Below are 25,962 nucleotides of genomic sequence, written 5' to 3'. Positions count from 1 at the left end.
ATGAAATTTATGCTTTTCCAAATATATACTGATTAAAATAAAAATTCTGAATGTTTTCTATGCACAAAGTATCTTCCCAGTTTGCTCTTATTTTGATACTATCATATTGATGTTTCTTTACGCTATTGCTATGGATATTTAACAAAACTAGAAAGATTCAATGTTAATATTAAACTCAATGTTTTAAAAAAATCATTGTCCGTTTAGTACGCATTGGGGAAGAACTTTCTTGATTTAATCCAAGCTTATAGCAGGTGTCTTTTGTTATCAACAGTGTCAGTACTTCTAGTCACTATTTTCATTTTCAAATGTTCATCTTTTTCTATGTATTATACTCATAAAGTCCAAACCCTATTTCCCCATAGTTTATCCCATGAATTCATACTACGTGGAATATTATTGAAAAGTCTCTTAAGTGTTACTATGATAGCATTTTCAAGCACTCTGTTACATGCCAGATATTATACTAGCTGTTTTAAAAATATTAACTCATTTAATTGTTGTAATCAGCCTATGTCATATGCACATTGTTTTATTGCTCTTTATAAGTGGATAAACCGTGGCCTTGGGATATTTATCTAGATCAGAATGCTAGCTAGTGACACAGACAAGTCGGAAACCAGAAACTTTGGCTCAAAAAGTCCAGATCTTTAGCCAAAATTCTAATCAGTTGCCTTATGTAACAGATATAGGAAAACACAGTTTCTTCTTTGTTTATTTCATTTTGAAGATAATAAAATATATTCAGTCCACCATGTAGGAAAAAGGTAAAGTAACTGACAACAAGGTCCAGTACTTTGTTTTCAGTTTTCTTTTCTTTCTTTTTTTTAAATTTTATAAACTTGTATATAACTGAATTTAGAAATCACTATTCCTGGACTTCAATCTGAATATAGACTGCCTACAAATAGCGTGGTCAGAGAATCTAAGCCACTATGACTGTAAGAATTCGTAAGACAAATGTAGTGCATATGTAGCAGTTAAAAGCAGCACAGTAGATGGTCAAAATCAACATGTGTGAATGTAAACACATTTTGATTATGGTGGAAAATTTCTGGACAGAAAGAGGCATATAATATAGCCAACAATTACATTAAAACATATGCATATAATATTAAAAAACATTCTGTAATAATAAGAAAACACAAACATATAAAAATGGTTGCTCTTGTATTTATGAAAATATTCATTTATTTATTTGAAAAGCAGAGGTAGAGAGGGAAAGAGACGAGAGAGAGAGAGAGAGAGAGAATCTTCTTGCTTGCTGGTTCACTCCCCAAATGGACACATGGCAAGAGGACCCCATCTTGATTTCTCACATGGATGGTAGGGGCCCAAGCACTTGGGCCTTGTACTTTCTCCGTGCATTACCAGGGATGTGGATCAGAAGTGGAGCAACTGGGCCTTGAACCAGTGGCCATATGGGATGCTGGAATTGCACATGGCAGCTTAACCTGCTGCACCACAACATCAGTCCCCAAAATGGTTGCTCTTTAACTCAGGAGAACAACAAATGGATTTGGGATAGGAACCAAGGATCTGTTTAGTGTCAGAGGATGGCAATTCTGACAATATCAGGTATATAGGGGCAGGTGTGCTCACCTCAAAGTACTTCTTGAAGACAGTATTTTTTTTAACAAACTTCATCTGTTTTAGTATTTTAAGTATGTGAGAAATACAAAAATATGCAAATGGCAGACTGTGTAAAAATGTACTTCAAGGTTATAGGACTAGGCCGGTGCCGCGGTTCAATAGGCTAATCCTCCACCTGCGGCGCCAGCACACTGGGTTCTAGTCCCGGTCGGGGTGCCAGATTCTGTCCCAGTTGCTCCTCTTAAAGTCCAGCTCTCTGCTGTGGCCCGGGAGTGCAGTGGAGGATGGCCCAAGTCCTTGGGCCCCGCACCCGCATGGGAGACAGGAGAAGTACCTGGCTCCTGGCTTTGGATCAGCGCAGTGTGCTGGCCGCAGTGCACTGGCCGCAGAGGCCATTGTGGGGTGAACCAACGGAAAAATGAAGACCTTCCTATCTGTCTCTCTCTCTCTCACTGTCCACTTTGCCTGAACAAAAAAAAAAAAAAAAAAGATTATAGGACTAGCATTGTGGCACTGCAGGTAAAGCCACCACCTGATATGCTGGCATCCAATATGGTCACTGGTTGAGTGCTGGCTGCCTCACTTCCAATCCAGCTCCCTGCTAATATGCCTGGAAAAGCAGAGGAAGATGGCCTAAGTGCTTGGACCCCTCTACCCACATGAGACACCTCAATAAAGCTCCTGGCTCCTGGCTTCAGCCTGATCCAGCCCTGGCTGTTGTGGCCATTTGGAGAGTAACCCAGCAGATGGAAGATTTCTCTCTATGTCTCTCCTCCTTTCTATGTAACTCTGACTTTCAAATAAACAAATAAATATTCTTTAAAATATTCACTGAGAGCTTAAAGACATAAAATAATCAGCTCAAACAAGTCCTCAGCTTAAGGGACACTGAGAAGACGAGGGAGCCCCCAGGATGCCTGTGAAGATGGATGGCAGGCCGTTCATCAAGATCCAGTGTGTTTCCACAGACTTTCTGAATTACAATGTGGATGGAATATATTCACTTTTCAAAAGGACCACTGACTGGGGGGAAATGAGAAATCCAGGTCATTAGAATTTTCAAATAAACAGGAGCACTCAGGTGACTCAAAGTATTCTTAACTTCTAAAACATAAGTGCTTTGTGCTAGCATTTAATCTATTCCAAAACTGACTAGAGAAGCCGTTCCTTCATTTCTTCAATATCCACTTCGTACCTCATCTAACTTGGTTAACTGAAGGCAGCAAGCAATTCTCTTCCAGCTCATTTTCTTCTATCTCCAGAACCCAACATCCTCTTGGGAGCCAATTATCTTGTTAATGTGGTACAACCTTCTTAAACCTGAGACATGCAGGGTCTACAGCTTCTTTGTGAAAACACACAGGCAGCTATCTGTGTGTGTGAAAATGGATTTTACATTTTCCTGATGTAGAGGCAAGAATGAATTGTGTAGATGATTAGAGGTTCCGGCCAACCTGCTACTCCTGGTAGCTGGCACAGGTGTTAAATGCTTCTTTAATTATTTGAATACAATCTGGACTGGAAAGTGGTCTAAGTTAAATTACAGTCCTGGGCATTCCTTTTAGGAACTGGGAGAAGGAATTCAGTGACCTACTGAAATGGAAATTTTAAGGCAGATTTATTGTCCAGGTCTGTGAAATCACCCACCGATTACATCTTCGGAAATGGCCCCGGAGACACTTTCTTTGCCACGACAATGATAGAAAAAAATAAGGATGTTGTCACTTTTTAAAAAATTCTGTCACTTCTGTTCTCTGTATGTGTGAACACAGAGCCTGAAACTCCAGTGAAATGACTGCCTGGTTACAGCAGGTTTCAGGAGTGGGAGAAGCCACAGAACTGTGCTTTAGCCTGAAAGGAGGGTGAGCGCCCGTCTCATACAGGCAGCAGGGCTGGAATGGTAAGAACTACAGTCCCTGGCATGTGGAGACTGAACTAATAGGACAGCTGATGTGAGCTCCCAATGGTAACAAAGTCTAGGAATCAAATCTAAATGTAGTGACCCAGTCAGTTACGGCCTTTTCACGGCCTTCAGACTTCCATTAGTTTATGAGCCCATGGCCATTTAACCAAGAGAAAGGGGTTACCCTTAAAGAAGGCCTCGGCAAGAGCAATGCATGTTAACACGTTTCATCTTCCACTAGCTTTTCTGAAAGGCATCTGCAACCATTTCTAAATACACCGGAGAGCAAAGGGCTTGGAGGTAAACACCCCAGCCTTTCAGAGGTTATTGACTATTGCCCTTTGAGCTAGCGCTGATACCAGAAAACCATTAAGAAACAATGATGGAGATGGAGGCTACAAGGGGCTTGGGTGAATGGGATTTGGGGCTGAGTCCACTTTATAGTGGGCACAGTGATACCTCTGATCTGTCTTTCAGTTATTTCACTAGTCCTCTGTGGTATACTTGGAAAGTTTACTCTGTAACTATAAAAACAGCCCTTTTTGCCTCAGGGGTCTATGAAATAAAAGCTGTAAAATTGTAAAAATGGCCAAACCAAGGACCTCTTTCTTAGCTTTCCTCTCCTTCCAAACGAGGAAACACAAATTCCGGAGGACCTGTACCAACATCAATGATATGGAAAAAGAAAGAGGGTTACAAATACATAAAGAGATTAAATTGTCTGATCTATATAGAAGAAAACTTAATGTTGCCAAATAAAAATGTGTTTCATCACACTTTGACTAAAATGAAAAGTGTTCTATCCACTAAAGAGAATCAACAAACACCCTGGCACCTGAAAGAGAGGAGGAAGAAGGGTGAGAGTGTGGGCGGGAGGGAGGGTAAGGTGGGAAGAATCATTATGTTTCTAAAGCTGTATATATGAAATGCATGAAATGTCTATACCTTAAATAAAATTAAAAAAACAACACAATGGTCAAACAAGTGATAATCAATCTTTAAATATCTCAATAGAGATCACCAGAAAATGACCCCTCTCTTTTTACAAGGAACAGCAGTGCCCTTTCACCCTCTTATTTCTGTTTTCTTAAATGTCTACCTCTACAGCTTAAGCCGTCGTGCTGGTCAACAAGGTTCGGAGCAAAATGAAAGGGTCTGGTGAACCGGGATGATCACATCCTCCAGATACCACGGCGAGGAGCAAGAAACTACAGCTTCAAAAGACAGGGATCCTCAACTTTACTGATATTTCCAGTACACTGGGGCCAATGAGGAGAGTCTCCAAAGTAAGAGACAAGTTTGCTGCACTTACACTGATGTCATGTCAACACAGCTCTCCCAAGGACAAGTTCCAAGCACTTACACGATTAAAATTTGGTACACTTCAGTCTTTATGTAGAATTCTGTCCCTTTGCATATTAATTAGTAATTCTTGTTTTGTGATTAGAATGAGCTTATTTTCACTTGGGATAAAGTATACATATGTGTACATTAAAAGAGCTGTAAACTCTAGCTTAAATGTGCCTAGTGCAGTTCTTTTTAGGGAAAACTTTACATAGAAAATATGATAAATACATACAAATTTATAAGCTGACAAAATTTTCAATAATGAAACTGCTTTCAACAGAATTTTTAATTTGTATACTATATGCTTGTCATTCAATAAAATAATAATAATAATAGCATTTAATAAATTCCACAATGATTTTTAGTCCATTTACAATTAAAATAAATCACTTAAACACATTTCTAAGAAAAAAAAATCTTTAAAAGAACTTGTGACTAAAGTTTTATACAAAATCCAGATAGGGTTCAGACTATTTACAAAATATTCAGACATTGAAAATTAAATACTGCAACTCACTGCCTGCAGGATTGGTACTTGATGTTTCTTCAGTCAAGTAGCCTGAAATTTAAAGCTTTTGAGGAGCTACTTGGACTTGATGATTTTTGTGGAAATTGAGTTGGTCTGGAATGATGATACTAGGAAAACCTTGTTTTGACTTTTGGTTAGACTTGGAAGAATTTTACACTGTGTACCATGAACAACTGGGAAAAAAGTAGCCAGCAAAAGTCAACAAGATGTGTGCTCTGAATATGAGTGTTTGTTTTATGTGATAGCTATGCCATAATCAGCTAGATAAAAATTAATCTTTTTTGGCATTTAAGATAGTCAAGTTCAAATAACATACTTTGAAGTCTAATGGGCCAGTGCATCAAAGACTAGTAGAACAAATATTTATTTATTTACCACATCATGAAACAAATAAACAGTCACTTCCTGTATCTAGCTCATCAATGGAGTCTTTCAAGGAAGTTAAGGTTTCTCAAGCAAGAGAATTTTCAACTGAAGAGAATGTCAACAGAAGTTTCCTATTGTGACCAAGTAAGTCTGAAAGATGCTATACAGGGGTGAGTATTGTGGTATAGTACATTAAACCTTCACCTACGGCACTGGCATTCCATATGGGCACCAGTTCAAGTCCCAGCTGCTCTAATTCTGATCCAGCTCCCTGCTGGTGGTCTGGAGAACAGCAGAGGATGACCTCAGTGCTTGGGCCCCTGCACCCACGTGGAAGGAGCTCCTGGCTAGAGATCTGCCCAGCTCTGGCCTTTGTGGCTATCTGGGGAGTGAACCAGTAGATGGAAGACTCTCTGTGTCTCTCCATCTCTGTGTAACCCTGCCTCTCAGATAAATAAATATATCTCTTAAAAAAAGAAATATGCTAGGTAATAAATGTCCAATCATAGATTTTATAGCCAGAATTATTTGAGTGGTCATAATTTTACAACAACAGGTTAAGTCAACATTTGTGATGACAGCATCTCGTATCAGAGTACTGGCTTAAGTTCTGGCTGCTCAGTTTCTAATCCAGCTTCCTACTAATATGCCTGGGAAGGCAGCAGAAGATGGCTCAAGTACTTGGGTCCCTGACACTCAAGTGGGAGAGAAGGATTGAGTTTCTGTGTCCTGGCTTTGGCCTGTCCCAGACCTGGCTGTTGTGGCCATTTTGGGAAGTGAACTAGTGAATGGACAGTCGGTCTCTCTCTTTCTCTCTCTCTCTCTCTCTCTCTCTCTTCTCTGTCCATTGTTCTGCCTTTCAAATAAATATATAAATAAATCTTTAATAAAACCAGTATTTTTCTGATATGTGAAGATGTCCACAATGACTCTAACTGAATTACCCAGATACTGTGCATTATTTGGGGGTACTCTTGACTGTTTTCCCCAACTTTATGCATCAGAGGAAACTGAACTCAGTGTTAAGCGCTTTCTTTTTCTTAAGAGACAAACCCTTAAGTGACATCCCATAGTTTCTGAGACTTATTTTGGGTAAGAATTGATAACCAACTCCATTTCCTCCTTCTACAATTGAAAAGCTTACACTAACATTACGTGAATCAGTCATGCACATCCTATGTCATTGTGTACTCTGGTGGCAAGGTTGCTTTCCCAGTCCAAAGCCCACCAGAGACACCAGTGAGGGACAAAGTTGGACAACCCTGGACTGAGTTGAGGTCCAATCACAGGGGACAGCTACATATTTTGGCTTTTAATGTCTTTATCTTCTCCTCCCAGATACTTCTCTACTTTTTGTTAGGAAAAAGAAAAGTTACACATAATTCTTGGGCTTAGAATGTTTCCTTTCCACACAGTTGGCTGAGTTTTTAAATCAGCTGCAGTTTATCTTGGACTTCCATTTGACCATGTTGGTTTGCTTAAAATCGAACATGTGAAGGGAAAATGCAGAGGCGTTAGCAGCACAGACTATAGACTCTACTCTCTAATAACAATGAGATGCACACATGGAGCTTAGATTTGTTTTTACATGGTTGCCCAGTAGTTCACAGCTATTCAAATTTTGATAAAATGAACCTAGCAAACAAAAATTAGTTTAACTCACTTGTATTAAAATAACAACAGAAATAAATTTTAAAAAGACTATCAAAATCTGCAAAGAAAATTCAGCAGTGATGCCAAGCAAGCAATCAAATAAATAAGCAAATAAATTCTGCCTGATCACAAGGTAAATGAACAAATTAAAAAAAAAAATTGAATGTAACAGAACAATGAAAGTAGACTTAAGGTATAAACATGCTCTGAATGAAATTACATAAGACCAAACACTTTCCTACAAATGTATTTGATACAAAAATATATTTCTAAAGCAAAAAACTAAATTAGGATATATGTATATTTTGATCTGTGGGTATATGTGGGCTTAGCTTTTATTCATTTAAAACTCATAAAGCATTCTGAGATGTGTTCTGCTCTACATCCTGGCTTTCGGCTGATGGGTAGTTCTCTCACAGAGCTGTCAACCTAGCGCCCGGCTGCAGAGACAACGGAAGGAGCTAGGCCTGAGATACCCGAAGTGGTGGGACATGGCACTTACCTGCTTGATTTGTGGTTACATTTACAGACACATACTGCCGGGCTCCTGGGCTCAAGTCGGACACTCCGTTCACTGCCTCAATCTCAAAGGTATAGTTTGTGTGAGCGAGCAGATCCACCATCATGACAGAGGTGTTTTTCAGGCCGATTTGCTGGGGGAGGTACCTGACATGACGGCCACACTCCTCACACACACCTGCATGGGAGTTGCACTTCTTGCATGCAATATAATAGGACACATCTTTCCTTCCACCAGTGTCAGCAGGCGGAATCCATTCCAGAAAGACACTAGTCTCATTAACATTTGAGATGGCATTCCGAGGGGCTGAGGGGGGTCCTGGTTTGGAAAGTAAAGTGAGAAAAACATATTTTCAGATGATATGAATAAGGCATTGTTTACCCACTAATCCCTGGCCTGCAGGAAATAAATTAAAGAGATCTGCAACCTCTCTTTTAGGTCATCATTTGTAAATATCTTTGTCAAAGCGTGCCTCAGTTTATAGGGATAGCTGTAGAGGTTACACCCTATGGGAATAATTAATCTTAGCGTTGTTCTAACACTAGTTCAGGAAAGACAGATGTTTTGCTTGGTGTGTATGAAAACAAATCATGGAGTAAAACTATGTATGCACAAGTAATGCTGGATAAGATCAGACATTTGAACACTAACTAGTAGGTGGATCTCTAGGGGCCATGCTGATTATGTCCTTGTTGATAGTAATCTGTGAAAACCAGGAAGCAAGCATGAAGTGCCTCCTAATCCATGAGCCAGTGCGGCTCTTGGAAACAGATTCTGTAGCAAGTAAATTACCAGCCTTGCCTCCCTTCAAAAGTCGCCTATGAGTTGGTAAATCACCAGTATAATTTGAGACCCTATATCCTATGCCAAGAAACCAGTAGGATTTAAGTAGCTGCTCAACACTGCAACCTGGAATAAAATTTCTCTTATTTCACTTTTCTTTTCATATTATGGTTTGGCGACTTGTGAATATTACTTCACTGAAAAATCTAAAATGTACTTTAAAAGTAGCCGTAAGAAACACTACAATAGGAAGGATGAAAATTGTTCACATTTTCGAAGATCATAGAACAAATTTTAGTCTCTAATAACCCATTACAATAAGGAATGAGATGCACTTAAATCAAACTTAATACAGACTATAGAATAACATATTAGATTACTACCAATGTAAATTTCCTAACTTCAGAAACTATTCATCAGACATTGCATTTTTTCAGCCATATGGGAATGGAGACTGGATGTAAAAATCTCACTTCAGTGAGATGGAACAGTTACAGTAAAATTCCAGTAATAGGATTCACATTCAGAATTGCTTAAATGATTTCTCAGGTACAGTGTAACAATACTCTTATTTTTATATTATTTTTTTGCTTCTGAACCTAATAATTAGCATATAGTAAAAATCTAAAGTTGATTACATAATGTGTAACTCTACAGTTGATTTTTAGATGGACTTGAAACTTCAATCATCTGTTCATGTTATATGATCAGATATTCTCAAAACAAAAATTCAGTAGTCTTGATTTTAGAGACTTAATTATTACATCTCTCCCTACTGGGAAGAAAACAGAACATAGTGGGTGTTGAATGTTTCAAAAACCAAATGAAAGTAAGTAGGATGAACTAAAGTTTATCTCAGTATACATTGTATGTTCTAAACATAAGCAGTTGCATTAATTTCTACTTAAATTTTCTAATCATGACTTTTGAGGAACAAATTTAAAATTGGTAAGAAAGCTACCTAGTACTTAGTGATACAGCTGTATAAATGACATTTAAATGAATAAATCCCATAACTAAGGAATTGAAGTTTTTCCCCAAAACAATCCGCACATTGACTACATTTAAGATTAAATCCTATGAATTTTCCATATATGCAAACTCATATACTTCTATACAGAACAGTTTTTTTTTTATGTTGAAACAATTCTAAAGTGGATAGACAAGCATTATTGTTTACTAAAAACTAGCTTACAACACTATGGAGAAAATGGAATTTGTGATCAAAATGTCATATGATTAATTTCTAAGAACCAACAGAAAATAATAGCCAAATATGTCTAGCTTAAAAATATGTTATCTTGTTTTTCTTTCATCAGCTGAAATGCACCTGCATTTAACACCTTCCCTGGAAGTTTGTAAAATTGATAAACATTTAACTCTTCTTTCTCTTCTGACTCTTTTGCTAACAGCTCCTCTAAGTCAAAATGAAACTCAAATTCAAGCAAAGTACTCCAAGTTAAAAAAGTAAAGGCTCCACCTAACTTAAAGAAAAATGTAAAGAAATTCCACTGCCCCATAAAAGTTACAGTGCTTGAACCAAAGTAGAGTTGTGATAAGTACGCTTCATTAAAAAGCAGATCCATCCCAATTTTAGTTTTCATTTTTGTTTGATTTTTTTCTTGTATGTTTATAAAATTCTGTTTTCTAGATTAAAAATATTTACAACTATATATTTCAGAAAAAATTATCAAAAGGAGGTTAAACTGTGGGTACAATTCCAAAGATCCAAAAGCAGAGTGAGGTTCATGATCTTCATCTGAACATCCACCTAGCCATTAATGGATCAAATGCAGAATTTGTGGTACTACAAATGCAACTAAAAACAGACACGCACAGGCACACACACTTTAAGGTTATATATTTGAAAGATCTCATACATGAATGCCAAGAGTCTTTTTTTCTTAAGAAATGCATACAAATCAGTGTTCTTTTGACAAACTCACTAGAAACTCACACACCTCCACAGAGAGAAAATGCCAAGCCTGCCTGTGATCTTTCTACCTAAGAGTGCTGCCTATCAGACCTTGCCATCAAAGCACAGCCTCTCCCTCTTCCCCAACCCTAACAAATCTACAGAAAGGAAGGCTCGCTTTATGCCAATAAAAGCAAGGCAATAGCTGGACTATTTAAGTAGGACACTAATTAGAAAATTAACAATATTTCAAAGATAATTCAATACATGTTCTCTCTAACGTCACCAACTCCACTCTCTAGCCAACTTTTTTTTTTTTCTGTTTAGGGTCATTCCTTTGCTCTAATTTAAATAATTGTTTACATCCCTACTTCAATCAATACAAATCACATCCACTCATGATTTCTATCTCCTCCATTCAAATGCCCTCCAAAAGCCTGCATAATAATGTCACCTACTCATCTGCAGAGGAGTCCTTTCTCACTAGTAATTGTTCACTATATAAAATTATCTGTCTATGGATAAAATAATGATCTTTACAAATGTAAAGCGAATTCATGACAATGATTTGAGAAATTCTGAAAGTATGTTCAATTGACACTATGAAATTCAGACAAAACTTCAACTAGTGATTATTTTATAAGAAGGACTTAATACTGTCTTTCTATTATTAGAGATGAATAGCAAACATTCTTAAGCCTTTTGAATACTTCTGAGAACAAACACAAGTTACTGGGACCTAACATAGTGACATAAAGTAGATAACGAACGTTGAGAGAGGAATTCACTTTTGTTCCCTTTTATTTTTGTTTTTGTTTGAAATTTTGCTTTTGGGAAAAAATTCAGGAAATGATGTCATCAAGTAAAAACTGCATAAATCTATGACATTCCCAGAAAACTAGGAAAACCAAAGTACCAAAAGCCTTGTCAGATCACTGCAGATTTTGAAATTAAATGTTCAATACTCATCTACTCTAATTATACAATTAGCGAATATGTTGTTAATAATAGTAAAGGACACTAACAAGAAACATGACCGCTTTTTGGAAACCCTAAAATGTGGTTTGCATTACATTCTTGAATCTGATTGGCAACCCCAGACTTCCAGGTTCTTGAAATGCTTCCTGTCTTTTATAAATGACCCATTCATCAGCCTTGACAGCTTCGTGGGGCATGTTAGCTAAGAAGGGGAACGTGCCATTTACTCCATGTGTATGTGATCAGAAAACTGACCTAGGAGGGAAAAAACAAAAACAAAAACAAAAACAAAATAGAGCCTGAAAAGGAAGTGGATTAACCAGTAATGTTGGCTATCGTGAGCATTTAAATAAAAAACAAAATAAAAGGAAAATTTCTGGGTCTATGTCTCTGATGCTGACATTAAAGTTAGGGGAAACGGATGCTTCTAGAAGCAAATAATACAAAGATATTCAGATGTTTCAATGCTTCTCAAGGAAAGAGAAATCTGGTGACAGTTATATGAAGATCTAACATTATGCCTGTTTCAGAGGAAAATGCTAATAGAATGTAACAGGCTCAGTCATGCTGTTTCTTCAAACGGGTGAAAGTTAGCATCACCACATATCCATGGGTTTCCTTACTTGTGCATGCCATTGTGGGTGGATCAGACTCCCTCCTGAAATAATCCTTTTCACAGACACAAGAGGTGGATGCTTCCTCATGGGTGTAACTGTGAGGTGGACATTTGCTGCAGCTCTGGCTGTGAGGTGAGGCTTTGAAGAACCCAGGTCTGCACACTGTCAAGAGAAATAAGAAACTAAGCGTTTCCCAGGAATAGATGCAGCATTTGTTTTGTGAGTCACGTCAATATTCCGAACAGCATACACCAATTACAGATAACACAAGTTTTTACATCAATTTCAAGAGATTGTCATTAGCTTCTGGCTCTTAAATATCATGCTATTCATTCAGATAATCAAATATTTATGTAAAGTATTTAAATTAAACACGTATGGAAAGCACAGATGCTTATTTTTATGCTACAGGAGTTTCTAAGAAATATTTGTAAAAGGCAAATAATTATGTGTATTTGAAACTGAAGTGGTTCTTTGGGTACAATTTCCTTTATTCTATTATTATTGAACAACTATGATGAAGAAATGCAATTATCCCATATGTTCCTTGAATAGCAAAGTACATAGTAGGTCATCAGAATTTTGTTACTGAATTAATCAATTAATTAGTAGATGCTAAAAGCTTACAATTCCAGTCGACTGGGGTGACAGTATAATGAACTAGTATATCACTCATAATATGTTAATTTCAGTAGGAGTCAGACTTAAGGTATTTTGTTTTACATTCAACTCCATTTTAGAATTTTTCTAATATTTAATTATTCTAATAGCTATAGCATTTATTCTATACAAATTATAATGATCTATAAAGAATAGAAACCACACCTTATCAGTTTTACATTCATAATATGTATCCCAGTGTTTGGCCATAACTGGTGTTCAAAAAATGTTACAAAATGTATAAGTGAATACATGGCATGGTAGGAAGGTTGTAACCATGAGAAGCTGCTTAGAGAAAATTTCACTGCTATTTTTTTAATTTTTATAAGTTGGTAGTCAGTTAAGTAAATTCTTGTAAAGTAAATCTTTGATCCTGTGGATTTCCTAGCCATTTATATCTGTCTTTCTTCTCAATCACTAATGAAATCAAATTGTAGTATTCCAATTGCTTAGGAGCAACTGAAGAACACCTAACTGATGCCTAGAATACTTTTAGGGCTTACTTTTCATAAAACTAATCAATTCTATTTTTTTCTATTTAAAAAATTCACTACATTTACTGAAAAGTATTTTTTCAAGCATCAACACACACTTGCTGCTGCTGCTCAAAGGTGAACTTGTACTTCAACAGAAATTTTGATAGACATAATGAATTGGGACTGATTTTCATATGCTGTAAATGATCTTGGGCTTTAGTAATCCATCACCATGAGTAATCAGGAATTGGCAAAAATGAGAAGGTACTCTTTTCTGTGGATCTAATTATGGTAATACTAAAGCCTTAATGCTCTTATAAACTCAGAGAGAATGTGAAGGTCTTTGAAAGATAAGAAGAGCTTCTGATAGTATTAAGGGCACTCTTGTAGTTAAATGATTAGGAGAAGAGTTAAAATATAATTTTTCTCATAATAGGATTCCTGTAGCAGCCAATACCAGATGTAACTAAGTTATCCAATTTTTCTTCTTTTATCCTTTTAGGAAACCCATTCTCATTTTAAACTCTATTTGCTTTCAAAGACAGAAAGTGTCAATTCACATATTCTGCATACTTGGAATTCACTTATCACTCAAAGAAAGTCACTTACTTTCTTTTTAATAACTGCCTTTTAAATGCTTTACATAATAGTATATATAGCACCGCTATTCAAACAACCATGGCAGCTTTGAAAACAGAAATGATGTAAACATGTGGAAACAACAGGCAAATGGATCTTTCTTTGCAGAAATTCAACAAAATGCTCTTAGCAGGTGCAATGGGCCTCAGATCCTGCATAGTACTGGGTTACAGAGGTAAACAGGATATACATGTCCTTGCCTATAGGAGTCTTAAAGATAGATATGACACAAAAATTTATGAATGTGATTAATTTTCCAAGATAGAGAGAGAGAGGTAGGAGGGTACACAGACAACTAGGATTTACTTATTTAACTTGTATTGGTTTATTTGATAGAAGACTAGAAAGAGAGTGCCAGACAGACAGACAAAAAGAGCTCCCATCCACTGGCTCACTCACCAGATGCCTGCAACGGCCAGTACCAAGGCAGGGCCAAAGCTGGAAGTCAAATGCAATCTAGATCTTCCATGTGGGCAGCAGGGAAGAAATTACTTAGACCATCACCCTGCCTCCAAGGCTCTGCATTAGCAGGAATGCTGGAGTCAGGAGCCAGAGTTGGGATTTGAACTCTAGTCAATGGATATGATTCACAGGCATCTTAATCACTAGGTCAAACAACCAGTCAAGATATCTAGTTGAAATGGAATTATCAAACACTTCCATCAGGAAGTGAGGTCTCTGCTGATATTTGAGAGAACAGGAAAATTACCCAACTTCAGCAGGCACAAAGCAGTGTTTTAGAAGGAAAAATCCTTCCCAGGGACTATACAGTGAGGATAGACAGTTAGAATAAACTGGAAAGGACAAATTTATACCAGGAAGATATCACCAGGTCACAAATTTCATTTTTTATTAATTATAGATGGTCCTCAACTTGTAATGGTTCTGGTGATGAGTTTCCAGCTTCAACGGGGATGGAAAGCAATGCGCATTCAGTAGAAATCATGCTTCAAAATTTGCATTTTGGTATTTGCCTGGGTGGGCAGTATACGCTCTGATACACTGTAACTTTGAGCAGTGGCAGTGGCTGCAGCTCCCACCTTCCCAATCATATGGTTATGATACACAAAATTTGTGCTTGATGTTAGATGGACGTTGTCCAATTGTAGGCTTAATGTAAGTATTCTAAGCACCTTTAATGTAGACGAGGTTCAGCTATGATTTTCCTAAGAGTTTGAATACATTTTTGAAGTATGATATGTATGCTTTATAATGGGTTTATCAAGATGTAAAACCATTGAAAGTCGAGGAGCGTCTGTATTTGCAACTTTATTGTATAGTTAAAAGAAGGTCATTACAAGTGTTTTCTCCATCTAGTATTACTAAGACATAACTGACAAAATTAATATATGATACATTTGCAGTAACTGAAGGTTTCAAATGGAGAAACAATGAGATCAAAGTGGTGTTTAAGAGATAATTTCTCCATGCATCCAGGTGCATTCTAGTCCTTTAAATCCATTATTTAAGCAAGTCTCTGCAAATTAAAAAAAAAAAAAAGTATACCATACATCTTTTGGGACTGGAAATTAACAACTCTAGAATCTCAAGAACATATGCAAACACATGGATAAACACTGAATAATATGATTCTGAATGAACAGTGGGTCACAGAAAAAATCAAAAGAGAAACAAAAGAAAATGACAATACAACATATCTGTGATACAGCAAAAGCAGTGTTAAGAGGGAAAGTCTGTCTGGCTAATCCTCCGTCTGCAGCGCTGGCACCCCGGGTTATAGTCCCGGTCGGGATGCCGGATTCTGTCCTGGATGCTCCTCTTCCAGTCCAGCTCTCTGCTGTGGCCCGGGAAGGCAGTGGAGGACAGAGGCAGTGGAGGAAGCACCTGGCCCCTGGCTTCGGATCACCGCAGCGCCAGCCGTGGCGGCCATTTTGGGGGTGAACCAACGGCAAAGGAAGACCTTTCTCTCTGTCTCTCTCTCTCACTGTCTAACTCTGCCTGTCAAAAAAAAAAAAAAAAAAAAAATGGAAGTTTATAGTCATCAGTGCCTACATCAAGAAATTGGAAAGGTATCAAAGAAACAGGCTATCAAAACCCACCTATGCTGTGAGAGTAATTTTTTCTGTCTCCAATTCGATTGCTGCTCTCCTCTGCAAAGACCCTCAAAGACACACACAAAAACAGCCTCTCTTCAGCTACCCTGGCACTAACCCAGTCCAGCTGACATGTAAGTTTAACCTTTGTAGCTCTGTTATGTCCTTCAAGATAGTTCCACACATTTCTACACACAGCTAGTATTTACTACTTTCATGAGTACTTTTTTATAACTTGGTTGCCAAAATAAATAAATATTTTATTAAATATTCTAATAGATATTTTTTATATATGAAAAGTTTGGATTTTAGATATTTATCTTATATCTGTTTACATCATTTTTCTTGTATGTAAAGTTGCTTTTCTTTAGATTCTACTGTCTGTTAAAGGTAGATAATCATAATATTACAATGATGATATTCTTTGGTTTGTATCATAAAATTTAGAATTATATGACACTATATATATATATATACATATATCAAAGGAAAGGGAAATAAAAATGTATACTCTGTTGTGTTCTACAGGGTTCAAGATACAATTAACCTTCAGAAAATTTATTGGATATATCCAATTATGCATTATTGAGAATGACAGAAAATCACTATAAACAAGATTTTTACCATAGCTCTATCATATGAGAATTATCAGAGGATAGCAGCTAAGTCAAATTTGATTATTTAATAGATTTTTCAAAATGAGGGACCATGAAGATAAGCCTGCCCAACTTTAAGAGATGTGTTTACTAAGAAAAACAGCTTAACACAAAACACTATAAAGAAACTAGAAACTCAAAATATATCATATTTAAATCTTATAAATAACACTGTTATTATTGGCAATATTTGAACAATTCTCATAATTAAAACATCTTATTAGTACAAAAACAGGTATTGTGTGAAAATATGTACACAATTAAAATATAATTAAATTGTGAACTATAAAATTAGGCAATACCTCTTGAGTGACTACAAACAGGAACAGGAAAAGGATCCTGTTTAAGACCCCAGCTTGGGCCGGCGCCGTGGTTCACTTGGCTAATTCTCCACCTGTGGTGCCGGCACCCTGGGTTCTAGTCCCGGTTGGGGCGCTGGATTCTGTCCTGGTTGCCCCTCTTCCAGTCCAGCTCTCTGCTGTGGGCCAGGAAGGCAGTGGAGGATGGTCCAAGTCCTTGGTCCCTGCACCCGCATGGGAGACCAGGAGGAAGCACCTGGATCCTGGCTTTGGATTGGCGCAGCGCAGTGGCTGCAGCGGCCATTCGGGGATGAACCAACGGAAGGAAGACCTTTCTCTCTGTCTCCCTCTCTCACTGTCTAACTCTGCCTGTCCAAAAAAAAAAAAAAAAAGACTCAGGCTTGTTGGCTAACAGGATTGGAGATTCAGTGACTGAAAGCAACAAGGCTACTATTTTTTTAAAATATTTATTTGAAAGTTGGAGTTACACAGAGATAGAGCAGAGGCAGAGTGAGAGGTCTTCCATCTCCTGGTTCACTCTCCAAATGGCTGCAAGGGATGGAGCTGTGCCAATTCGAAGCCAGGAGCCAGGTCTCCCATGTGGGTGCAGGGGCCCAAGGACTTGGGCCATCTTCTACTACTGTCCCAGGCCATAGCAGAGAGCTAGATGGGATGTGGAGCAGCCAGCACTCAACCCAATGCCCATATAGGATGTCAGCACTGCAGATGGTGGCTTTACCCACAATGCCACATCGGCAGCCCCCAAGGCTACTTATTCTAAGAATATAATTGCAGAGAAGAATAAGACTATGATTGGTAAGCATATTACTTCTATCCATACATATAGTTTTTTTTTATTTAAAGCTCACCAAATATTGAGAGAAGCCCAAAGAAATTTTATGGTATTTATCAGTGAAGAATAAAATTACTCAGGCTGCACATTCACTCACATTCTTTCATTTAACACACGTTCAATCAACACGAAATAGGACTATGTGTCAGAAAATGCACTAGACACTGGACATACAAATATAACTAAGACATACAGATTGTTTTCAATATTCTATTATATAACTCAGTCAATGGGTGTCTGTGACTTAAATGTTGTATGGCACATATGTACACATTCACTAGTTGTTTAATGGTGTTTAATATAAATATATCCATTTAAAAGAACATTAAAGCAACAACTTTAAAAAATAGCATCCATAGGCCGGCACCATGGCATAGCAGGTAAACTTGCTGCCTGTGGTGCCGGCATCCCATACGAGTACCAGTTCAAGTCCTGGCTGCTCCACTTCCAATCCAGCTCTCTGATAATGTGCTTGGGAAAGCAGCAAAAGACAGCACAAGTCCTTGAGCCCCTGCATCCATGTGGGAGACCCAGAAGAAGCTCCTGGGTCCTGGCTTTGGATTGGCCCAGATCCAGATATTGATGGAAGATTCTCTCTCTCTCTCTGCCTCTGCCTCTCTGTAACTCTGCTTTTTAAACAAATGCATCTTTAAAAACAATAACATCCACTGTGTATGTAATGTGTCAGATACATACATTTATATGTGCATAAATAAAATGATGAAATTGTGAAGTGTATACACACACACCCCTGAGAGAGACAGAGTTAAATAGTCTGTGGACAATGGAAGTAAAAGTTTGAGTGCAATAAAAATTTCAAATCCATGCATAGATTTTTGTTAACCTTTTGCTTCTGTTTTTGTAATGATACAGAGGATGGGACAAAAGCATACAATGCAACATTTACAAATAGGATAAATGGAAAGTCTGGCTTAGGATCTTGACCTTGATAGCTAAGAAGTAGTGTTTTCTTTTTTTTTTTTTAAGATTTATTTATTTATTTGAAAGTCAGATTTATATAGAGAGAGGAGAGGCAGAGAGAGAGAGAGAGAGAGAGAGAGAGAGAGAGAGTTCTTCCATCCATGGTTCACTCCCCAGTTGGCCACAGCGGCCGGAGCTGCGCCAATCTGAAGCCAGGAGCCAGGAGCTTCTTCCAGGTCTCCCAGGTGGGTGCAGGGGCCCAAGGACTTGGTCCATGTTCTACTGCTTTCCCAGGCCACAGTAGAGAGCTGGATGGAAAGTGGAGCAACCAGGTCTCTAACTGGCACCCACATGGGATGCCGGCACTTCAGGCCAGGACATTAACCCCCTGTGCCACAGTGCCGACCACAGAAGTAGTGTTTTTTCCTTGTGCCATTGGCCTCACCTTATTGATTCAAGAGACAATCCTGTCTGTATAACAAAATTAAGTCTCCTTGAAAAAATGCAAAGTATACAATAAATGTCTACTCTTTTGAAATAAATAATCATATGTAGCATAAGTACAGTAGTGATTAGATTATCTCATTCAAAATCAAGCAACTACTAAAACAAAAGAAATATTCTTTGGTCAACTTAGAGAATTACTTCCCAGATTGTTTATAATTTGTGTTTAATTAAAACATTAAAAATGCAGTTCTTTAAAAGGCAAAGACAGATAGATATGGTTAAACAATAACAACTGTTTGGCAACTGTAATTTTCTTTAAATACAAAAAGCTGTGTTAAAAACATGCCCCCTGAATGTTTATGACAGCCTACTTGAATGTCAGAAAATCGCATATTGGTAGCCATGAATGTAACTATAATAAAAGAAGGACAGAGAATGCAGAGGGCATACAGTCTGTTCTAAATCAGTTTCCTCCAAATTGTACACTGAGAATTAAAATGAATGAAGTCATTTCACAAATGTTCAATCCCTATCTATGAAATGCTCCTCTTTTGAACTGAAAATCTGTAAATTAGCAAAAGCAACTGGCTAATGCAGCTCATTTGGTAAAAGCAGTCATCTATTTGCCCCTAATTTTCAGTGCGCAAGTGTCCTACTGGGTCTCAAATTAAACAATTTCAGATGTCAATATTTAAGGGCATATTCTTTATTCACAGAATGGGAAATTCATACCCAAAATAACTTGATAAAAACTGCACTGCATTAGATTACTCTAAAAGCTTCACCCAGGGAAATGCTCAAATATACTCGGTTTTCCATAGCATTAGATAGTACATTATTTATATTTATCAATGCTAGTTAACTTATTCATTCTTTTCTTAATATGATCAGTACTATACAATGATTCACTGATTTTTACAGTTTATTTTATATCTTTTATATCTGGCAATCCCAATTTGAAAACCAGAATTGACTTTTTTATTTTCTTCCAAAAGCCAGAGAAGGGAGAAAACCAACATCAGAAAAGCAGTAACAGCAAAAGGCTGCTACCAGGGATGACTGGAAGGCAGGTTCCTGATTTTGTAAAATAGAAACTTAGACTTCAAGGTTATAATCCTGACTCCAATTCAATTATATTTTAAAGAATACTCCTTCTCCATTGTTATTTCCTGGCTGTCATTTTGCCACTTTCTCTCAGAATACTCACTGTTTTGTGACCACATGACAGATAGCAATGACAGAAGCCACACTAACAAAACACAACATTTATTCAGCAGGTCACCAGCTTCAGTTGTGGACAACACTCCGCATAGACTCAGATAATTTAATTAGCTCATGTCTGCCTTCAATTAACAAGAACAAGGATTAAGAATCGAGGCGAGCATTCCAAGAGCATCCTGTGTATAATCTCAGAGACTGCTACTAGCAAGATCCACCCCCCTCTTTTTTTTTTTTTTTTTTTTTTTTTACTATTTTTTTTTTCTCATTACTCTGGTCTCCACAATGCCTGCTCTTTCAGTCCGTGTGTCCACATGCTTTGAGGACCACATACTTTGAGGTCTCACACACTTGAGTTCAAGTCTTATTAATGTGTACATCTTTCTCTGTGTGACCCTTGAGAAGATACTTTACAACCTGGATACTAAATTCCTTTATCCCCATAATAGTACATCTCTCATGAAGAATCCGTAAGGATTTAATAGGAACACCCACATGCACACAGGAGGGATACCAAAAAGTCTAAGAAAGAGTGCAGTTTGAAGACATTTACTTTGACACACAAAAACTTTGAAGTCCACGCGTAGATTTTTCAGGATATCTATACACATGAGCTTTGTGAGACATAAACAGCAGGTATCTGAAACAATAATGATGAATTTTATGATCAATATGTCAGTCCCCATTGGGTTTTAGATGCTTAGGCTTCTGTTGATTTCCATTCAAAACAGATTTCAATCTCACAATGGAGGGAATACAGAACCGGAAATGACCTTGGATGTGACTGGCATGTCCCTGATATAATCCACAGAGGACGGGCTCAAATAGGATGCTAGCAGGAAGCTCTCCCATCCCCACTGCGGCCCCATTGAGGGACCACACTAATGAAATGTGAGAGTTCAACACAACACCTCATAAAGAACTGAAAATACAGACTAACAGTCATTTCAGGACTTATTTAATCAAGACACAAGGAGATGAAATAATCAGAGGTTATACTGAAATTTGAGACTAGAATTTTGGTCTGTCATTCTAATATTATGCTCTGTCAAATAAATCATTAAACTGCTCTCAAAGGGATAATAACTCATTTTTAGGAGAAAAATAGATGTAATAGAATCACATGCCACCAAAAGTATTGTTTTTTCTCTTAGACTTCACCTCTTCCACTATTAATGTCACCTTAAATATCACAACAATCTTCACTAACATCACCCATTCCAGACTCACTGTCACCACCTCTGGGTATATCAGAAAGAAGGCTATAACTACTTCAAAGAATTTCGAAACAGCCACCTCTTTTGAATTTAAAAATCTTATGAGATCACTTTACTAAGAGTAAGTCTGATCTTTCTAGTGAGATCTGGTATAAACTGTTCTAAGGCTAAATCTGTGAACATGAAACATAAATCAATATACCCAACTTTTTCTAAATCTATTCTATATGCAGACATTTAAAAGTTAATCTGCTGGCAAACTTTAGAAAAAATAACTGACTTTCAAAACAGATGTGTGAGGTTACTAGAACCAAAAGTCTTTAGTCCTATGATTAGGCATGTCATGCAGATTTGGCTGTGGATCTGTAGAGAAACAAGGAATCTCAAATTATTATGTGGTTTGGACAACTGGAGTAATTTGTGGTTAGAAAATATGACATTTGGGAGAACTTATTTTGATGATTTATGTCATATGTGTTTGCTCAACCCACATTTAAGGGCCTTCATCTAAGTAATAAGAAGTTACAAATGTGCTTCTTGAGGAGCAACTAAATATTCATGACAGATTTTGATTTACATAAGTGCACAAATAGTAGGAAGTTTTTATCTTTATATATTATTCTTCGGTGATGTGTAGTGCTTAAAGATAAAAGTAGAATTATTCCTAATTCCAAAGATTTCTAAACATTCAAAAGTCTTTCACCTTTTTGTGTTTTGAAGGTAACAGAGGCCCTACAATATGTTTACCTACATTGTAAAATTCAATACTTCATATTTATTTATCATGTGCTGTACACCAGCCATGTCGTAAGCATACTGCATTATCATCACTCTAGACCTCCCAGTTCATTCCTTCCCTCTTGAACTGTCTTCTCTACATAATTACTTATAGTCCCTTATTTTTTTAAATCTTCTCTCTCTCAATTCTGTAACTCCTGTAATTTTACAGTAGCAATGCTTAATCTACTTCAAACCATAAAGTGAATTTTCTGCCTTCAAGTTGTTTTCAAATTCCCTTTACCTTTTTTCTCTAAATATGCACAGGTTTCTCCTGATGACTGTGTCCACTGGTACATGATTCCTCTCTCGTGCCCTCCTACCAGTCAACCTGTGAAGGCTTCCCCTTGCTCTGTGGAATAGTATATTCTCTACAATGGCAGCTCTAGTCTTGTAGTCTATACTCTCCTCTTAAATACGATGTTGGAAGTATTATTAGTAAGTATATTTATGTCCCTGCCCCTTGAATCTGAGTAGAACATAATTAGAGGAGAAGTGATGATATGCAGCTTACTGCTAGGTTTAGAAGTTAATAGTTTCTCTGTAAGCTTCTTGCGACACTAAATCTTGGAATTGACTTGGTAACCTGTGGAAAAACCCAGTGGTCACATGAAATGGCTACATGAAGGTGTTCTAGCTTAAAAGCCCAATAAGATCCGATCCCACAACTAAAAACAACTTCTACCCGAGTGAATCTTCACAGTATTCCAGCCTCCAGTACGTGAGCCGCATCCGTTGATGAGGGGAACAGAAACGATCTGGTCACACAATGCCCTGACAAAACCGCATCCTTGAAAGCAAAATGAGTATGTGACATTCTGACCAAAGAAGTTCAGAACAACTATTAACTATTATTATTATTAAGTATTATTTTCTTTTCTCTGATTCTCACCACAAATCACACGCCATAAAACTCTATAAAGATTTGATTTCCCTGAGCCTCCCTTCCATTCCTTGAGGATTGGAGTTCTCGACTTTCATCATGATTTTCAACATTTTTCCTGTAATAATGCTTGGTAATTAGAATATCCATGTACACGTGCCCAACAAAACATGCAGCCCTTTGATCTCATTTTCGACAATTCCATTTTACCTGCCTCAGCCAACATTTCCTCTAATAGAACAAATTTTATAATCAATTCAAGCCTTGTGATTACCAATAGCTATGAACTTCATGATGTCAGTTTCAAACATCTCATCCTCCACTTCCACTGTTTTTAAATCGCACTTTACTCCCTCTAGCGCCGACTCTAAGTTTCTAAAATCCACTTACTCCACTATCATTAGCAGACTACTAAATTTGTTACTTGTTTTTATCACCTTATTGGTTAGCATCTCAACGCAACCTAATCAATCTCTTTCACTTGATCATGTGCTTGACTACAGCTGTGAAAGGAATACTAAGCCATGCTGAAAAAGTGTATTTTCCATTTAAGATAATCAACTTCAACTGCACCATTAACGATATTCTAGAACATAATTCCATGCAATTTCTCTTTCCTTTCGAAACCAGGCAGCTATTTCATACTACCCTGCCCCTCAGTTTTATTTGTTCTCTTAGCAGAGGTTCTCATTTCTCTGGAAAATAGAAGCAGCCCCAAGAAATCTTATAGCAGAGTACATTAAAAAATCCATGAGAAAAAATAGTGTATAAAATTTTGAAATGAATGTACAGTCTATTTTCACAATATGCATTTCCTATGATCTTTCTGAAGACCTCTCATGCTAGTCCCCATAGCCCCACCTACCCAGAACCTGTTCCTGACTCATATGTCTCCATTTTTTCTGCCAATATGGGTGAACACACAGTATAACCAAGCCCACACCACTGAAATAAAATGCCCCATGTGTGGGAGTTAATTTTGTTCTCTATTATGTGTGTATCCTTTCATTGTACCACTCTCACTTAATATTCACTGTATGAGAATTTTGAAATCAGGTAGTATAAATCCTCCTTACATTGTTCTTACATTTTTAAGAAAAGTACTCTGTCTCCTCAAGTTCATTTATAATTCCTTGTGAATTAACCAGCTTGTCAATTCTAAAAATAAAGTGGACTAAAATTTTAACAGAGATTGCATTGTCTCTATAGATAAACTTCAGGAGCCCAAGTATCTTAATGTGACTCCACCAATGTATTAACAAGATTACAAGATTATTTCTCTCCATCAATTTTATCTCTCAATAATATTCTATGATTTCCAGTAATGCTGAGATCATATGGACCTTTGTTAAATTTACACCTCAATATATTATGCTTTCTTGTGAGATTATCATTAGAACTTCTAAAATTTTCATATCCAAATATTTTCAGCAGCTAATAGAAACAATCTTCGTTTGTATGTTATCCTCATATTGCAAGTTTGTGACAAGGACTTTTATTTGTAAACTTGTCTGGCTACTGGGTACCAAGGGCTACAGTTACAGTTGGAACTTAACCCCCACTGTGAAGTATTAAGAGGGTACCAATTTAATCGTGCTATGGTATTTGAAGGTTGAACCTCTGAGAGATAACTACGGTTACAGGAAACATAAGGATGATGTGATTGCGATCCAACAGAACTGCAGGTTTGTAAGAGCAGGAGAGACCTGAGCTAGATGCTGTGTCTCACCATGTGATACCTTCCCATGACATGACCCCGCAGGAAGGACCTCATCAGATGCAACCCCTCAAACTTCGACCTCTAGAACAGTGAGCTTAATAAATGATTCTTCTTACCATTTTTTTAAATTGGCCCAGAGACAGGGTTGCAGACTGGAAAGAAAGAGAGTGAGCAAGCACTCCCCCATCCACTGGTTCATTCCAAAAATGTCTACAATTGTCAGGGGTTGGCCAAGAGCCCAGAAACTCATCTATGTCTCCCACGTGGGTAGAAGGGATCCAACCACCTGAGCAATCATTGCTGCCTCCCATGATGTGCACTAGCAGGAAGCTGGAATCTGCAGCAGGAGCCAGGACTCACACCCAGACACTCTGATACCAGCTGTTGGCTTCTTAACTACCAGGCCAACTGTCTGCTCAGCATAAATAAAGGATTATTATATAAATAAATCTGTGGTATTCAGTGATTGCAACAGTGACTTAAAACACATCAACAGATAGCTCAGATAGTTCATAAAATCTCTAAGTATGTTTCTGGGTCTGTTTCTTGGAGAAATTAGCATTTGAATTAGGGGACTAAATAAAGAAGTCACCTTAACCAAAGTGGGTCAGCATCCTTCAATTCACTGATAACTCAAACAGAACAAAAGTAAGAGGAAGGACAAATTCATTCTCTTTTCTTGAGGAGGCACTCCTATGTTCTCCTGCCCTTATACCTTAGAGCTCCTGGTTCTTGGACCTCCAGACTTGGACTTAATTATACCACCAGGGGTCCTGGTTCTCAGCTTGCTGACAAAGCATGGGGCTTCCTCTCTATAATCACATGAACAAATCATTATATCTCTCTCTTTCACTCTCTCTCTCTCTCTCTCACACACACACACACACACACACACGTCCAATTGATCTCAATTCTCTGTGCAACCCTAACACATTTGT

The 25,962-nt window shown here is 37.5% G+C and overlaps 1 protein-coding gene across 4 annotated transcripts in view; it reads right to left on the bottom strand.

Moving 5' to 3' along the window:
* EPHA5 (EPH receptor A5) overlaps positions 1-25,962 on the bottom strand; it is a 368,735-nt gene that overhangs the window by 162,390 nt on the left and 180,383 nt on the right. For all 4 annotated transcript variants that reach the window (XM_062199261.1, XM_062199263.1, XM_062199262.1 and 1 more), the window contains exons 4-5: positions 12,211-12,366; positions 7,894-8,229 (exon numbers count right to left, since the gene is read on the bottom strand). In XM_062199261.1, the coding sequence (XP_062055245.1) occupies positions 7,894-8,229; positions 12,211-12,366 (492 nt within the window). The remainder of the gene's footprint in view (positions 1-7,893; positions 8,230-12,210; positions 12,367-25,962) is intronic.

Source organism: Lepus europaeus, chromosome 8, assembly GCF_033115175.1.
Source record: "Lepus europaeus isolate LE1 chromosome 8, mLepTim1.pri, whole genome shotgun sequence".
NCBI classification, from domain to species: Eukaryota; Metazoa; Chordata; class Mammalia; order Lagomorpha; family Leporidae; genus Lepus; species Lepus europaeus.
Note: the sequence above shows the minus strand (reverse complement) of the source record. Positions and strands in the feature narration are given on the sequence as shown.